This window comes from Podarcis bocagei, assembly GCF_964188305.1.
Source record: "Podarcis bocagei genome assembly, chromosome: 2".
Lineage (NCBI taxonomy): Eukaryota > Metazoa > Chordata > Lepidosauria > Squamata > Lacertidae > Podarcis > Podarcis bocagei.
In genome coordinates, this window is record NC_138126.1 from 47,604,350 (window position 1) to 47,622,145 (window position 17,796).

The 17,796-nt window shown below is 44.6% G+C and overlaps 1 protein-coding gene and 1 long non-coding RNA gene across 6 annotated transcripts in view; one reads left to right on the plus strand and one right to left on the minus strand.

Annotated features, from left to right (window-relative positions):
• COL7A1 (collagen type VII alpha 1 chain) overlaps window positions 1-17,796 on the minus strand; it is a 121,106-nt gene that overhangs the window by 7,849 nt on the left and 95,461 nt on the right. For all 5 annotated transcript variants that reach the window (XM_081183909.1, XM_081183908.1, XM_081183910.1 and 2 more), the window contains 27 exons: window positions 17,073-17,114; window positions 16,932-16,976; window positions 16,693-16,737; window positions 16,153-16,188; window positions 15,265-15,324; window positions 14,559-14,684; window positions 14,116-14,187; window positions 13,857-13,892; window positions 13,222-13,281; window positions 12,549-12,593; window positions 12,411-12,446; window positions 11,595-11,630; window positions 10,837-10,893; window positions 10,546-10,617; window positions 9,945-10,016; window positions 9,327-9,362; window positions 9,152-9,232; window positions 8,450-8,503; window positions 6,133-6,186; window positions 5,981-6,043; window positions 5,472-5,534; window positions 4,686-4,802; window positions 4,294-4,371; window positions 2,766-2,819; window positions 2,226-2,274; window positions 1,597-1,629; window positions 125-220 (listed from right to left, as the gene is read on the minus strand). In XM_081183909.1, the coding sequence (XP_081040035.1) occupies window positions 125-220; window positions 1,597-1,629; window positions 2,226-2,274; window positions 2,766-2,819; window positions 4,294-4,371; window positions 4,686-4,802; window positions 5,472-5,534; window positions 5,981-6,043; window positions 6,133-6,186; window positions 8,450-8,503; window positions 9,152-9,232; window positions 9,327-9,362; window positions 9,945-10,016; window positions 10,546-10,617; window positions 10,837-10,893; window positions 11,595-11,630; window positions 12,411-12,446; window positions 12,549-12,593; window positions 13,222-13,281; window positions 13,857-13,892; window positions 14,116-14,187; window positions 14,559-14,684; window positions 15,265-15,324; window positions 16,153-16,188; window positions 16,693-16,737; window positions 16,932-16,976; window positions 17,073-17,114 (1,618 nt within the window). The remainder of the gene's footprint in view (window positions 1-124; window positions 221-1,596; window positions 1,630-2,225; window positions 2,275-2,765; window positions 2,820-4,293; window positions 4,372-4,685; window positions 4,803-5,471; window positions 5,535-5,980; window positions 6,044-6,132; window positions 6,187-8,449; window positions 8,504-9,151; window positions 9,233-9,326; window positions 9,363-9,944; window positions 10,017-10,545; window positions 10,618-10,836; window positions 10,894-11,594; window positions 11,631-12,410; window positions 12,447-12,548; window positions 12,594-13,221; window positions 13,282-13,856; window positions 13,893-14,115; window positions 14,188-14,558; window positions 14,685-15,264; window positions 15,325-16,152; window positions 16,189-16,692; window positions 16,738-16,931; window positions 16,977-17,072; window positions 17,115-17,796) is intronic.
• LOC308581746 lies at window positions 2,828-3,772 on the plus strand. Its single transcript, XR_014005240.1, has 2 exons — window positions 2,828-3,071; window positions 3,511-3,772. It is a non-coding gene; the product is annotated as an uncharacterized lncRNA (long non-coding RNA).

Below are 17,796 nucleotides of genomic sequence, written 5' to 3' on the forward strand. Positions count from 1 at the left end.
TTTCCTGCGGCTGGCATTATAAGGGAAGCGAAAAGACAAGGAAAGGGGAGGCTGGTGGCAGAACCCCTGCGCATGCTGGCAGAGGTGATGCTGTGCACATGAAACAGCAAGAGACAAGACTCACCTTCCTCTTCCTCAGCGTGGGACAACTTAAGCACAGGGACTATTTGAGCATTGACAGATGGGAACGGTTGGGTGGATGGATAGTTGGGGAGGAGACCTGGGAGGGGCAAGGTCACAACACAAACATAAACAAGCACGTAAGAGTGACTGACAAGCTGTACTACCTCCCACTCCAGACATGAAACACAGGCCCCCGCCCACCCCACAGCCAGAGTTCAAGAGTTCAACCCGGTGTTGCCCTCTTCCACAAAAGTCGGCCATTAAACACATCAGACAGGGAAAATCCTGACATAAGGTTTGCATGATGGGCAAAATGTAACCAGCAGCCCAATCCAATGGCCTTTCCAATTCAGCCAGGCATTTCCTCCTGTAGTGGCAGAGGACCCTTCTGCAAAGCAGACCAGAGTCTGCACGGCTGAATTGTGTCCCGGTTTTGCATGCTGGAAGCAGGACTGTGCCCTTGAGCCCTGGCACATTTGGGTGGACCAACGTTTCAGCACTACACAACAACACATGGAAAGCTTCTACTAGCAAAACAGTGGAAAGTATACGCCAGGGAGACGAATAAGAACAGCACTGGCTGCTCCCAGGTATGCAGCATTTATCTGTGACATATTAGGAGGAGGTGAATTCCATGCACAAACTTAAAGGCAAGTGGGAGCCCTGAGAAATCCCTCGAGTCCTCCCAGCACCTCTGGGAATCCAATTCTGACCACAAGCTCCTGAGCACAGGTGACTGAGGGGTGTTGCCCTGCTTCAGAGCCTCCCACCCCTGATGCTGGCACTTCTGGGGATGCTTTTTATATGAATGCTACTGAGACTCCCTGTGCTGTTGAGATCCTCATGGTCTCCCACCGCCCCTCCAAAATTCCTCCTCCGCTTGTATTCCTCTGCTTCCTCTCCCAGCACACACCATTCTCCCTTGAGAACAAAGAGGAAGATAATTCGTGCTAGGTTTTCTCAAAGCTTTGCTGCTCATTTCACTAAGTTCCCATTCCATTCAAGCATCAAACTCAGCACTATAACACTATCACCCATTTCCGGATGCTGCCATTGAACAGCTTGCTAAAATGGAGGCCATTGGAAAGTTCTGCCCTGTATTGTTCCCCCCCAAAATGAATATGATAGTGCTATGAAACACTCACATTACAGGTCACTAATACTTTGATATGCTGGGGTGGTGCTGAGGAGCTGCCCTCCTGACAGCAGCACTGCTGCTGCTTCCCTGGAAGGTGCTGGGGCGGGGCTAGGCAGCAGCGAGGTCAGCGCAGAGCCAATCAGATGCTGCCGCTGGTGCACCAACACACCCAAATCTGCTGCTGTTCTGCCCCACCCCATTCTGGTACAAGGCAGCAACGCAGTTGTGGAGAGGGCAGGTCCGTGGCACCGTCCCACCATGGCAGCCGCTCCTGCTGGCTGGGATTTTGATAACGGCAAAGAGGAAGCTGATCCGTCAGAAACAAATATACTCACGTCGATCAGGAGGGGAGAACTGGCCTCCACAAGCTGAAATGAGAAATAGGCGATTAATTCATCCAGGCACCCAGTTTTGGGTCTCAGGCACTGAAGGCCAAACTACATGCTATGTAGAAGATTGGAAACCAACCGAAACATAGCCATGGGGTGAGGGGCTGTCAATTTCTTTGGCGCAGCAGCAAGTGTCAGGAAGCAGAATTTAACCTGCCTTTTCCCCTGTGCAACTTATTCCCCCGCAAAAAAACCCCTGGAGGTGGATTTTGATTGAGACAACAGCACTTGAGGGAAGAGTTGAACACCTCACAACCCTCATGCCTGCTGCACCTCCCACCTACCCCCAACTGCAGCTCAATTAAAAAAAGAAGGCACCAGCCGATAATCCAGTCCCAGATCTTTTGCACGACAAGGGTAGTTTGGCTCAGACAGAACACTCCTGAAGGTACAGCCTGAGAAATACATGGGTACCTATCACCATGGAACAAGTATGTTTCAGGCCCAGTTAGGGTACCTGTGAAACTAGGAGGAGAAGGGCACTCAGAAAGACAGAATAAGGCGGAAGAGTCAAGGGAGAAAACAGCAGGATAGAGGTGCAGGTGGTCAAAGGCTAGTGGCGGGTGGATCCTTACCACAGTGCTGACTCATCTCCTGCCTGACAAACAGACGGATCTCTTCTTCCTGCAGAGGAGACAGTGCATAGCATGATGAGTTCTATTTCCCCTGCATGAGTCTCCAATGGCTGATGTAGAAATGTGATATATACACACAGGAAATGGTAAGAGCGCAAACTTTTGTCGCCTAAAGACATTCCAGTGCAAGAGCAGAGTCAAAATCGATGAAGCAGGAGGGAGCAAGTTTAAAGTAAGGTTACCAGATTTTTTTCAATGAATCTGGGGACACTTTTCAACTTCAGTAGGAATGATAGGATTTTGTCAGGGGACTGATTTGTAAATCCGGGGACTGTCCCTGGGAAACGGGGACGTCTGGTAACCTTAGTTTAAAGGAAATCAGGACCAAGAGTTTGACTGAACTTGACTTCCTGCTAAAGGAAGAAACTTGACTGCATTGACCACCCTTGGCTACTATAGGGCTAGTAATATTGAAATGGCCGTCCTATCCTAGTTTTTATTCAGAATGTCATGCCAGAGAACTTAGGCCTCTCTCCTCACCGTCATTCCAGGATCTCCCTTCTCTCCTCGGAGGCCATCAAGCCCTGGACTTCCCTGTCAACAAAAAACAAAGGAATTCAGCAAGTTAATGAGAGAAGACAATACATTATAATGCTAAGAAACTTACTCAGTTTCTGGAAGATCTGCAATATAAGCTAGAGAAGGCGCTCAGTGTCAGAAGCGGGAAGCTTCTGAATATGAATTGCTGGGAATGAAGAGCAGGAGGAGACTGCTACAGTGCTCATGTCCTGCTGGGTTGGCCATTGTGAGAAAATAATGTAAGCCTTTGGCCCTTACCTAGCCCAGGTGAGCTGCACATCATTCAGAACCTATGGTCCTAATTAGCCATTTCCTGCCACCTGCTGTACACCTGCTAACAGCAGGACTGCTTTCAAAAGCAAGTGGCTCTGCAAGCGCTGCCAATCAGATGATTGCCAACCCCGCAAGTGCTGTGCCTTTTACCTGCAAAGTCTGATTTCAAATGGTGCAGGCAAAGGAAAACATGTCACCGGACACCATCATGATGTCAGGTGACCAACAGGGGTGCCCCTCCCCGCCAATATGCCATATAAAGGTGTGGGAAGTGAGGATCCAGTCTGCCAGCTAGTTCAAAATCTGTACTGCTGAGAATACAGCCTGGAGAGGAAGAAAATGCATCTGGCTGATAGCCAGAGATTCCCTCGCTCCCTTCCCTTTCCTCCCCGCTGTGCCTAATATTTTTTTCTTTCCTGTATCCTCTTTGCAGCTACAGCTAATGTACCCACCACAAACTCCTTCCACCTATGGTTCTCAACTCCTCTACAGAACTTGCTCCTTTGCCTGACCCTGTCCAGTCTTGGCCTGCTCAGTGTGTGACTCCTTCCCCAGCCTTCCTCGTGATCCCTGGGAAACTTTTACACTGGGGCTCCATCAGTTGGGCATTGTTGCTACTGTTGTCTGGAGCCTATCGGTTCCATTTTATTGGCTTGGAGATACTAGTGTGACCAAAGTAACTACTGATCCTGAAATAGTTCTTTATGTGTTCTTTTATCTATTAAAGCACTTACAAGCTGCCACTCCAAATTAAAACCTAGGTTTCGTGAAGACGTGTAGCATATATATATAAAGGTGCAGCACTGTGAGAGGCTGAAATGAGCTTCCTGTCAAATTGAGTTTTCTCACATTTCCAGAAGACTTGAGGTGTGATGAGGTTTCTGTTCTAGGGTTTTGGATTAAAAGCACACACACAGAGAGAGATTTTGGTGGCAGATTTTAAAGCCCAGCCAGATGAAATCTCCAGTGAAATTTGGAGTGAGTGTATATGTATTTTGTGTAGAAAGGACTTACCAGTTCCACAATCCTACAGGCCCCTGGACAACCTAGCTCAATAGCTCAAATTCTCTGCAGAGTGGCCTGTGCACCTTGGGTAAATCTAAATAATACCAAACCAGAACTGATGGAATTCCTTCACCCTTACTTTATTTCAAAGTAAATGAAGCAACCTGCCAGCTAGCCTTCTCCAAAGGGACATACAGACATATTTACAAACCTGCTCCCCTCTTTCTCCTGACAGACCCGGGACTCCACGGGCTCCTACAACGGACTCTCCTGGTGGCCCTCTCTCACCCTAAAATGGGGAAATCAAACACACCAAGACAATTGCTTTATTTCGCTTTATTTTTTAGCACTTCTTGCATTGCCTCTCCAGCCGTCAGAAGTTATGTGGCCCTTTAAAAAGAAGAAGAGACAGCAGGTTTGGGGGGACACGGGGCCTCCAGATCATCACTATTTTGTGGGAGGGATTCAAGCGCAAAACCAGAGATTTAGATTTGCACAAATGAAGCAGATCAAAGCCCTAGCACAACAAATCGACCTTCTTTTTTTTTTAAAGCACAGACATTTGGCTTTCAGGAAAGTGGTGTGGAAATTATGGGCCCTTACCTTCTGCCCTTGAATCCCTTCTGGGCCTTTTGGGCCAATGCTGCCAGGGGGACCAGGGGGCCCTGGGGGTCCATCACTGCCCCTGGGTCCTGGAGAGCCAATAATGCCTGGAGCACCCTATGAAATAAGGAACAGAGGATAAGAATAGGAACATGGTATCCCTAACCTGCAAACAAAACTGATTGCCCCTTGCTTCTGCATAAGGCCAATATTATGCAATGCCGACATGGACTAAAATAGTTCAAATGGTAAGAAGATTTTCTCCCTGCCTTCAAAAACAAAACACACTTCACCGATAGGAGGATTCCAGTGTTATCACAGCTGCTTACAGCCCTTAACAACAGTGTTCTTGCTATCAGATGGGAAGCATTTATCAGATGCCTACTACATGTTGTAGTATACTGGCCCACTGTTCATTTTCATTGATGCCAATACCATTCCTTCTTAATTATGGAGCAATTCTTTTTGCCTTCGTCATGCGCTTGAATGAAATACGTCTACCATAGTTATATGTAGACAATGTGATTCCCGTTTCACACGCCACACTTTTTACTCAAAGGGCCTTGCAATTTTTGACGGAAACAGCTTTGCTTAGCAATTAATGAGGTTTCACAAGCGTCATCCTCAAAGTTGTCCAGCAGATGCACAGAAGATGAAGTGCATGTCTGAGGGCATCGCATTGTGTGCCAGAGCACAGATGCTCTCAAATTTTTCAGCAGTCTGAGACTGCCTTTGATTCTGATGAAACCAGAAACCTCACCACTTTCCAGGGAAATAACAACATACCCTGTCCCCCTTTTCTCCTTGGTCTCCTTTGGACCCCTGTTGGCCATCAAATCCTCTGTCGCCCTAATAACAAAAAACAACATATTGATCAAGTATATAACTTAAGTGGACTTTTTAGATGTGTCTGTAAGAGTAAGCATTTCATAAAGACCACCCCCCACACACACAAAAGAAAAACCAGACCCAAGAATCACCTTAATAATAATAATAATAATAATAATAATAATAATAATATAATAATCAACAAAATATTAAAATACAGTAATGCATCAAACATTAAAAGCTTCCCTAAACAGAGCTGCCTTCAGATATCTTCTAAAAGTCTGGTAGTTGTTGTTCTCTTTGACATCTGGTGGGAGGGCGTTCCACAGGGAGGGTGCCACTACTGAGAAGGCCCTCTGCCTGGTTCCCATACTTGGTACTTCCATCTTGCTGGGATGCAGCTTCATATTACTGGCCATCCTCCAGCCCAATTAACTGAGTCCACATAAATGTTCTCTAGTCCATACCTTGGGTCCAATGAGGCCTTCTTTCCCGGGGATTCCTGGGGTTCCAGGCAGGCCCACCTCACCCTAGGAAAAGAAAGCAGAAGGTAGGCTGACCTCTCTAAACACATATCTTGCCACACACTGCTTCATTGGCATGCGCTGGGAACACTTACAGGGTCACCCTTCCTTCCGGCAAGTCCCATTCGGCCTGGCAGGCCTGGCTCTCCCTAGAAGAGATGGAGGGTCCAATAGTGAGAAAGGACACAAGAGAGGGAAATGCTGGATGCTAGCATGGCAGTGAGCTCACACACTCTTCATAGGAAGAGCAGTTGCTCTCTTGGACAGAGGTGAGCAACCTTTTGGCCCTCAAGGGCAACAAGAAGTGGTGGGCAGGCACAGTGGTGGGCAGGGGCATAAGCACAATCACACCCACACCCACACCCCCTCTCCTGCTGCTGCGCTGTCACACATTTCTCACACACAGCCACAAGTTACACATGTACGCAGAATGATCTCAGCTGCATCAGGATTGCTGGAGAAAGGGGAGGCTAAAGACTTGAATACCTAAAAATGAATGTATTGCCTAGAATGTTATTTTTGTTTCAAACATTGCAAATTTTGGACAAAATGGACTGTTTCAAGAAGTGGCAGAGAGATATCTCTAGATTTGTCTGGCGGGGCAAGAAGCCTAGAATAAAATTTAAAATATTAACGGATGCAAAGGAAAGAGGCAGATTTGCCCTGCCAGACCTTAAACTTTATTATGAATCAGCTGCCTTTTGCTGGTTGAAAGAATGGCTGCTTCTTGAAAACACAGACATCTTGGACTTAGAAGGTTTTAACAATGTATTTGGATGGCATGCATATTTATGGTATGACAAGGTCAAAGCACATAAAGCATTCAAAAATCACATTGTCAGGAAAGCATTGTTTAATGTCTGGATAAGATATAAGGATTTATTTGAAAATAAAACCCCAAGGTGGTTGTCACCGATGGAAGCGAAGGCTCAGAAAAAGCTCAATATGGAGGCCAAATGGCCGAAATATTGGGAAATTTTGGAACAAGAGGGAGACAAATTGAAATTGCAGAGTTTTGAAAAATTAAAAAACAAAGTGCGAGACTGGCTTCATTATTATCAAATAATGGAGGCATACAATTTGGACAAAAAAAATGGATTCCAGGTGGAAAAATCAAAATTGGAAACAGAACTGTTGGATCCCAAAACTAAGATTTTGTCAAGGATGTATAACTTGCTGTTGAAATGGAATACTCAGGATGAAACTGTGAAATCTGCTATGATTAAATGGGCACAAGATGTTGGACATAACATTATGATGGCTGACTGGGAACAGTTATGGACCACAGGTATGCCTTAAGAGAGAATATTATGAAAATGATATACAGGTGGTACATGACCTCAGTCAAGCTTGCAAAAATTTATCACTTGCCCGACAATAAATGTTGGAAATGTAAAGAAACTGAAGGTACATTTTTCACCTTTGGTGGATGTGCCCAAGGATTAATTCTTTCTGGGAGATGATTTATAATGAAATGAAAAAGGTATTTAAATATACCTTCCTGAAGAAACCAGAGGCCTTTCTCCTGGGCATAGTCGGCCAATTGGTGTTAAAGAAGGATAGAACTTTTTTTATGTACGCCACAACAGCAGCAAGAATACTTATTGCAAAGTATTGGAAGACACAAGATTTACCCACTCTGGAAGAATGGCAGATGAAGGTGATGGACTATATGGAATTGGCGGAAATGACTGGCAGAATCCGAGACCAGGGAGAAGAGTCGGTGGAAGAAGATTGGAAAAAGTTTAAAGACTATTTACAGAAATATTGTAAAAATAATGAATGTTAGAATGATGTTGGATAGAAATTAAGTGGTTTTTAGCTGTAATACTATAAGGGAATATGAAAAATGGATTACTAATAGGTAAAAATTTAATGCCACAATATTTTAAAATTAAAGATTAGGATAAATAAAGAGGGGAAGGATTTGCTGAACTAACAAACTGAACTGGAATACAAAAAAGGGAGGTGCGAGGAGGTCCGGGAAACAAGCTAATGAAAAATAAGTAATGGAAAGATTGAGTTGTTTTTAACTGTTTTTTTATTTTGTATTTTTCTTTTTTCTTTTTTCATTTTGTAATATCTTGAAAATTTTAATAAATATCTTTTTTAAAAAAATAAATAAAGACTTGAATACCTAGTGATCCTGATGCAGCAGTGGTTGCTATCCCTGTGCTGCAACCTCCCCCCCCCCATTGCTCAGCTGATTGGAGTTTCTGTGCAGTTACACATACAGATTCTGTATCTGCCCAAAGCAATGTTTTGAAAACTTCTAGTACTTTAGAGAGGGGGGTGGAATCCCCTTGCACTAGCGCTAATCCTTACACTGGCATTTTTATTTATTTAAGTGCCACCCAGTGTGTCATAATGCAAAAGGGGGGGGGAGGAACCAAGAGAAACTTTGGCACTTACTTTCTCCCCCTTATCTCCATCCTGGCCACAGGCTCCTTTCATCCCTCGGTCCCCCTACAACAGGTAGAAGAGAAATAGAACACCACAAATGAGTCTTAAGCTATTTTTATAGTACTGTTCAGTTTACACAGTTCATTGCCATTCTTTACAAAAAATTATTAGGATTTTAGAGTACATCTCCTGACCCCTGCCCAGACAAAGCAACAGCAAGCCCATTGGTGACAATAGCATGATAACCATCTGGTGAAATGGACCAGGCTGAATAATACAGAATTTCCCAATAAGCTGCATGATTGAGGAATGATTTGAACATGGATCTCCCACATCCAATCCAAGGTTTTTACCCACTGTGCCAGCCCAGCAGGGGATGTATTCTGCCAGTATAATCCAAGGATCTTCACACCCTTTGCTGATGAGCTACAGAGGCACCTTTTACATGCAATCATGGATTACAAGATGAAGAAACCTTTCTTGATAATGCAAGCAGTCTCGGGCTATAAGAAGCAACAACACACCCCACAACCACCACAAAATCTGAACCTCCCCTTTGATAGTTCCCAAGTATATTAAAATAGCTTTGCCGGAGAGGTTCAGCTCCACTCTGTTTTGTGACAGGGCTCACATAGTACTTCCTTGCCTGGAAACTATCTCTTGGGATCACAGGGAGAAACACAAAAGAAAGCAAATCACACCATGCCACACCTTTGGACCTCGCATCCCAAAAGGACCCATGTCTCCTTTCTCCCCCCTGGTGCCTGGGATGCCATCCTTCCCGGGTTGGCCCTGGAGGGATAAAGAGGAAGGCAAGTCACTGTGAATCTCAGGCTGTGATCTGCGTAAGACAGAGCAGAAAGAGCAGCAAAGGACAAGTCCTCACCGGCTCTCCTGGTTCTCCCGATGCACCAACTTCTCCCTGTGCAAATACACAATATGGAAATGCTTCATACAAAGGTGAGAAGTCAAGTGGGCAGGTATGCTAAAGAAGACACCTGCACACAGATATGCATACAACAAAGATCAAAGGCTGGGAGGTGGCCATTTCAGCTTCAAAATCTAAATTAAAACTTTTGCTGGCCTCAATGAGAGTCTCTAAAAACAAGGAAGACTACAAAAGGGCATCATTCTGCTGACATCTTTGAACTTTCTAACATGCACAAGCCACTCCAGAATGAGAGCCTTCTTGCTAGCAGAAGTTTCAAAGCACCTGCAATGATACTTGAAAAGAAGACGAGATCACATCGATATCCTAGCTGCTGTCAACCAGCCATATTACTAATACTTTAGATTGCAACCTTTGAGTGCGGCCATCCGATATTTTTAGACATGAAACCTGCAGTGTCATTTCTGCAGTAGTCTTTAAGAAAGCAGGTGTCTCCTAAACCCACCCTAAGTGAAAAAGCGTTCTTCATGCCCGACATCCCCACCAGTCAAACGGTGTTATTCCTGAAGTCGTATAGGACAACAGTAATCAGTGAACTATGAGATAACCTCTTACCTTCTGCCCACCAGGACCACGTGCTCCTGGGAATCCTGCTGACCCCTTCTCTCCCTGCTCACCTCTCGCTCCCTATAGGTTATAAAAGTGAATGTTAATGAAAAATATGGGCAACAGAGAAAAGAAGTTGGTTGTCCCATCCTGGTGCTGAAGGGACAAAAATCACTTTCCAAAATTACTATAGGCCAAAGCCAGTGTTTAGGAGTCATGCGTTCAACTTCTTCCCAACCAAGATCAGACAAGCTTCCTCCCTGTTGGAACTTGGTGAAGACATATTTATTTCAGCGAGCACTTTAAGCTTTCTGAAGTTATGGTTAATTTTAAGTGATTGTACCATTATTATATATTTTGGTAACCTTATTGTACACCAGTGAGAATTCAGAATTTGAACCTACTTCTTTTAGCCTGCCTTGCCAATGTCCTAGTAGTGTTTTGCAGCACCCCCCCCCAAAAAACCCCCTACCACTTGTTCTGAATTGGCAACTTTATGATCTGTATAAAATATGGCCCCATATCTGCTCATTGCCTTCAGACACAGGTATATACAACCCCAACCCAATGTAAGTCACGTATGCAGGTACCCAGGGATTTGCTCTGGTACCTTCTCTCCAGAGATGCCTTGGTCTCCTTTGTCACCTTTGTCACCTTCCATCCCTTTTAGGCCACGGTCTCCCTAGAAAAGGATGGGAAAGAGGGATTATCAGTAAATAACCAGCAGTGCAGTCGGATGAGAACAAATGGTATATGATATGATATTGGGTGAAACATCAACAGGTACAAGGAAAGAAAACTAGTTGAAAGGACTAGGGATGCAGACTTCAGTGCCACATGTCCCCCCCCCCCGCCCCCACATGGTAGAGGGTTTTTTTTAATATAAAGCCAATACACTTACTGGCTCCCCTTTGTTCCCCCGAGCACCTGGTGGGCCCTCCACAACAGCAGTGTCACCCTGCAATTGAGAGAAAGCAATTGCCAATCAGATCATATGCCTGCACCCCCCATTCCTGTGGGCCATGTGAGCAAGAATCACTTTCTCCTGGGCAAATTCAAATTTTCAGTCCAGACAGCATCAACGGAAGCTTTTCGTAACAGCATGGCAAAATCCAAGGAGACAGCACCAGCTTACCTCACACCTACAGAATGATTAGAGCAATTGCAAGGTCAGGAAAAAATGTTTAGGGGTAACACCACATACCGCTAACTATACCAATATCGGAAGCTGCCTTATTGTGTGTCAGAACATTGCTGTATCCAGTTCAGTATGGTTCTATAATGACAGGCAGTGGGTCTCTTTTAGGCAGGAGTTTCTTTCTCAGCCCTACCTGGTGATGCTGGGGCTTGCACCTGTTACCTTTTGCACGCAAAGAATGTGCTCTACCTCTCAGCTACAGCCTTCCCCATACAGACACCACCTGACTCTCTATAAGCAGAGCTACTGCAGGTATGTGGATGGAAGCTCGTCAGTGAATGCCCTGATATCGTCTTTCCTAAGGCCAGACTAATGTGCATCAGGCGGAAACATGGTGTTTGTAGAAGCAGCTCTGCCAGCAGGGATGTGTTTTCTTCCTTGCTTGCTTTGAAGGGTTTGGGCTTGGAATCCCACAAGGTTGTGTTCAATCATCACAATCCTGCCATGGATGGAGCTCTCACCTTGTCTCCCTTCAGCCCCATGAGCCCAACATCTCCCTAGGAGAGAAGAAAGTAAAGGTGAAAATAAGTCTGTTTAATTCATCATTCTCAAGATTCCAGTCTCACTCAGGTTATTTTCTACTCAGACTAGGCCAACTGCAAACATATTTGGGGAATTGTCAATATAATTTCAAATATTTATAATATTGAAGGCAGCAAGACTTTGTGCTGGCCATCAGGCAATGGCTTTTCCACCTGCCTGGCCCCACCTTCCAGCCCTAGGAACCTTCTGAACCATGTTGCCACCACAGACATTATGTGCAGGTGTCTTTTGATGAACTGACTGGAAGATTATGAGTCCTGGGGGTGAAGAGTGCTTCGTTTGTTTTTGGTTGCTAGTTTGTTCATGTTGTTAATATTGTTTTGTGGATTATGAGTGCTGTAGCGCTTTGTGAATTTTATAGTATGACTTTTGTTGTGGGTGTGTTGTTTAGCTTATTGTTTTAGTCATTTTGTAAAATAAAAAATTACAGAATGAGCTGAAAAAGCCAGCTGTTTTCATTGTCTCAAGTCACTTAGAGGTTGACTCTCAATCTCTGCAATATAAGTTTCCCTTTGCTCGTAAGCCCAAGAGTGATTACACCAGTGGGTAACACTAGGAGACAAATAATCTGATTTAGCCTTCCTTCAGTGGTCTTGATCCAGAGTTTTATTCCTAAAAATATTGCTATTTCAGTGATCAGCAGGAAGGAAGGGATGACACAAAGGCGGCCTTTACCTCATTCATTTCCCTCTTACAATTCCCCACGCCAGCCCACAAAAAAAGGCTTTACTTACTTTGTCACCTCTCTCGCCTCTGTTTCCTGGAGGCCCCTAAAGACAAAACAGAAGGGAGGTCATTTCAGAATGACAACCAATGCTTATGCTCAGGTTTGAGGAAGCAGAGAAAGAATGAAGGGGAGTCAAGATATTTACTGCAGGCCCGCGATCTCCTTCCATCCCTGGGCGACCATCTTCACCCTGGAAAAAAAAGAAGAGAAGGGCATTGAAGCAGATGAAAGGAAAGAACACAGGGTGGGGAAGAGGTTGCGGTGTAGCTGTAGACTGAACCTAACGCGAGAACCTATCACAACATTCAGCAAGCAGATGAATCCTGAAGATGCTGCATCAAAGTTAAGCGAAGGCAGGGGCAGCCAGCATGACATCCTCCAGAGGTTGTTGGAAACCAACTCCCATCAGACCCAGTCAACATGGCCAGTGTTCAGGGATGATGGGACTTATAGTCAAGCAACACATGGAGGTTGCCAAACTGGCAACCCCTGAGTTAAGGAGATCTTCAGAAAATATCGAAGTATGGGTTGTGCTTGGGTTTCTAAAGGTTTATTCTACAGAAAGACAAAATGGTGCCAGTCATTTTTGTTATCTGATGGCCATGAATACCTGTTCCTCCTCCTCATGGAAACCAGAAACTAAAAAGATGCTACAGACTTTTCCTTCAAACAGTGCAAAATCCCACATAGCCAACTGCTCTGTCTCTGTTTGCTGCTTGTCTGATACAGCTAAGACTGCCACACCTATATATTGAGGTGAGCTGATTCCACCCCACAAGTCTTAGTCTAAGTCTGAGAAGCAGAATCAAGATACATACCCGGGGTCCTGGATCTCCGCGCTCGCCTCTAGTGCCTGGCTGCCCAATACCTATGGCCCCCTAAAAAAAATTAAAATTAAAAAATGAGGAAAATGAAAATCCATCCTGTTGATGTGCAACCTTTTCTCAAAAAATTTAAGGAGCCAGAAACTCAGCAAAGCTTTGCATCTATTTAAAGATCCTCAAACTTTGTCAGAATATTTCCAAGGAAAAAATAGGCTTGATATAACTTAAGTAATAAGGTATTAAAGGTATTTTTTTTAAAAAAAAACAACCAATTCTCTGAATAATGCAAAAAACGAAGTCTCATAAGTGCAGCAGTTCATTGGTTCTTCTTTTTTTTTGGTTTATATAGTGTGATATTGGGCAGAAACAAACTTCCTGCAAGATCTTAAACTGAGACTATCTGATCTGAGACTATAGGGGCTAAAACCTGCCTTTCTTACACTAAAAACTGATATATATTTTTTAGATTTTTTAACCAGTTGCCAGATTCTACCAAATTCTATAAGATTCATAAGGACCAGCAGCCCTGAGCAACAGCACACTGTACAAATTAAGCAGGTGGGGCCATGTGTGGATCGCCATCTTTTTTTCAGAGCTTCTGGAGGCTAGTGGGCAAAACCAGGGCTTACCTTGTCACCTTTCACTCCTGGAATGCCTTGTGTACCCTATAATAAAAAAGTGATGGGGAAAGGGGGGGGGACCAGGTTAATATTGCAGCATCCACACAGGAATACACACAAGTAACACTGTGGCACATGGGATAGGATCCAGCTAGAATGCATCTATCTATCTATCTATCTGTCTGTCTGTCTGTCTGTCTGTCTGTCTGTCTGTCTATCTATCTATGCAATCCTCACCATACACCCACATTCAAAATGCTGCACATACCGCTGGTCCTTGTGGTCCAGGTGGACCTGGAGGTCCTGTGGTGCCCTCCCTTCCAGGAAAGCCAGTCTGACCCTGGTAAGGAAAACAGATGTCACTGCAAAAGCTTTTATTAAGCTGAGCTAGAAACGATCCATCCTTTTCAGTGAACCCAAATCTAGAACCACACGATGTCCCTCTTCGTTTAGAACCAGGCTGGGTTGCTCAAAGGCTACAAGGAAGCCCAAATAAACTAGGACAATGTTCATTGCTATGGACAACTTCAGAATCACATGCCAATCCTGGGGCACCTATCAAAGCGTCCGATGAAAGAATAATGTTCGTTCATGGAACAGCTACACACCTGAAGCTCCTTGTGGCTCCTAGAGACTACCATTAATTTATCTTGACCACAAAGGAAGGAAGAGCCCTGGAGTTTGAAGGGTGGTGGCGGTGACCTCCCTTACCCTCTCTCCTGGAGGTCCTGGAAGGCCAGCTGGTCCGTTTTCTCCTCTCAGACCTGGCTGGCCGGGAATCCCAGCTGCGCCTGGTGAACCTGGAGGTCCTGGGGGTCCAGGCAAGCCGGGGTCTCCCTGAAAAGAAACCGCATGACATTATGTCAGATCCAGAAATAGGTAATCCTCATGGCCACACCCCCTTCTTCCCCCACCCCAAACATCTGACAACCATTTTCACTACAAATTCATAAAAGAAGTATGAGGCTTGCACTCATAGTTTTATAATTATTATTCTAACCTTACTAATACACCTAGACAATAGAACTGAATAGATTATGTGCCTCTGAAATATATTTTTTATCTGGCTAAAACTCAAAAGGAACAGAAACCCAGGCTTAGAGTATAGTACTGAATGAAGCAATTTCCAAATTTACAATCTCAGCTATGGAACATTAACATTCCTCTGTATTTGGTTCTGTATTCTAAGATATAGTACTCTGATGTTACTTTTTCCTGGTTCTGATTTGCAAACCCTAAGAAGAATAGCAGTTTCTTCAGAAGGAGCTGTCCACCAAAGGCAGTGCTGAAATAGTTTGAAGAGGCTTATGCATCCTGAGGCTAAAGCTGTGTAAAGGAGCAAAATGGGGGGGGGGCATGAACATTTCCGAAAAGCTGCATACCATGGGGGTCACAGAATTAACAGGAAAGGGATTACCTTTAATCCTGGAGGTCCAGTTTGCCCAGGAGGTCCCTGTTGGCCAATCCCAAGTGAACCCTGAATGATGCAAATGAAAGAAAAAGCAATTGTGTGCCTAGATAATGAATAAATATTAAGTTCTGGTTGCTTATGTCCCAATAGACTGCACTGAGAGCACTAATGGTGGGTGGTTAGCTCACATAGAAAAGATGGCATAATTTAGTTCATTTGCAGGTGGCTCACTGACTGGGAAGCAAGGTGATGTCATGGTCCCTACCTTGGGGTCCCAGTGTCAATCTCAGGAGGATTTAGATGGTGTATTGGCTGTCCCCCTTAAATGGGATCCCTCAGCACTTACTTCTACACTGTCCTGGGATGAGGATGTGGTTCTCCTATCATCTCCAGTGTCTGAGGTTGAGTCACCTGCAGCTTCACCTGTTTCCCAACCACACAGAGCCATGCGACTGCAGAATAGCTACAGGCCTTTTAAAGGCTGCTCACAGCTCTTCCAAGGGTATGGAACCACTAGAAGAGAAGGTTGTCCCACTGTTCTTAAGCCCCAAGATGACTCTGGGCTCTGGTTGAGACAACAACTTCCCTAACTCAGCAGGCTCAGTGGGGACTGGACTGGACTGGACTGGGTAAGCTTCCACTGTGGGCTGCAAACTGGACAAGAACAGGATAGTTCAGATGAAATATAACATGGATGCCCTCAGTCCCCATTTATGAGCACCATTTTGACTGCTACTGAGTTCCTGGCCACTAACAGATACTTGGGACAATGTAGAGTTAGGAACATCTACGAATATTGCACATGGACAATAAAAGCACACCTAAAAGATTTAATAAACATTTGGCCTTTAACCAACAGAAGCTTCAATAAAACACATGAGAACCACTATATACCTTTTCTCCCTTGATCCCAGATGATCCTTTGGCTCCCTATTAAAATCCAAAAACAGAAAAATAGCAAAAGGTGTTAGATGCATTGCTAAGAGTGATGCTAAGGTGGCAGGAGAGAAAAGAATGTGGCAACACATTTCAAATACAAAAAAGGCACTATAAAAGAGATGGCCATCATATCCTCTGAGGATAGGCAGGAAGATGTTAGCAAGTAATGGATTTAAATTACAGATTTTGTTAGGATGTTTTTTGTTAAGATATTTTCATCTAGGATTGTGTTGCTTCATGAGTATCAGGCAGCTATGTTTCTACATAGCCTATTGTCCCTCCAGTCACACACACACACACACACACACACACACACACACACACTCGTTCAATCGTTCACCCTAGGAGGTTGCCTCCCTAGGGAAACAGGCACCCCATTTTGGAAATCAGATGATGCATGGTTACTCTTCCACCACCCAAGTCACATTCATTGGACAGGGGTACCTCCTTGCCAGTGGTAGCTTGATCAAGCATTTCATTTTACATAGTACGTACATCTTCTCCAGGATCTCCAGGATCTCCTTGATTCCCAGGTTCACCCTAGCATGGAGAAAGGAAGGTTATCTAGAGGTATCTACACTGAAAATGAGCCAAGGCCTCAAGGGCTTCCATGAAGTCCTCAGCTTCCACAGAGAGAGAGAGAGAGAGAGAGAGAGAGAGAGACAGACAGACACAGACTCAGACAGACACAGACACAGCGCACCAAGGCTCCTTCCTGGAAATCTGTTTCTCACCTTTTCTCCTCGAGGGCCTGGAATGCCTCGATCACCTTTGGGACCCTGTAAAGTAGAAAGATCAGCATTGATACCTGGCTTGGGAAACAAGAGTCTGAGAACCAGAAATGGGGAAAAGGGTAATAAGAAAGGCCAACGCACCGGTTTTCCAAAAATTTCCCCATCAAAGTCACCTGGTGAACCCTAAAACAGATAATGTGGATTATCAGTACTGCTGAAGCTTCCTTTCAAATCCAGTCAACCTTCCCACCCCACCCTCAAAAGTTGGTATTCTCTTCTCCCTACACTTCCAGAAAATAAGTGCCAGGCACATTTGTTTTATCTGACTGCATTTATTTCTCTCTTTAGATTACATGAAGTCTATGGAACACAAAGAGTGTATGCTCCTTTTTCAGTCTTGCTGGAAAACATGTCAGGAGCAAAGCCACTCTCTTTGAAAAGGAAGAGCCATAGCTCACAGCGCTAGTGAACAGGCAGCATAGTCCTGACAAGTTATGGCATCCATGACACAGTTTGAAAGCTCTATGAGGTCACCACTATGTGGAAGCTCAGTAGGTCTGGGTCAGTGGATAGATGGGCCACTACTTGCGAACCAGACAAACATGACCTTGGATTGCATGACAGAAGTACAGTTAGCTATAAGTGTAAGAAAATGTAAAATAAATAAATTAGCACTGATCTGCACCCACTGTAGACACCACCACTTTTCAAGGGGTAATATTTGTATGGCAAGCAGATTTCGAGTCATAATCCTGAAACTGCTTCTACAATCCTCACTGAGCTGCCAAAGGACTCAGGTCTGCTGTATTTCTGTCAACTTGTGCCACCAGAATGCATCATACTGTTGTTCAGTACACTGTACCAG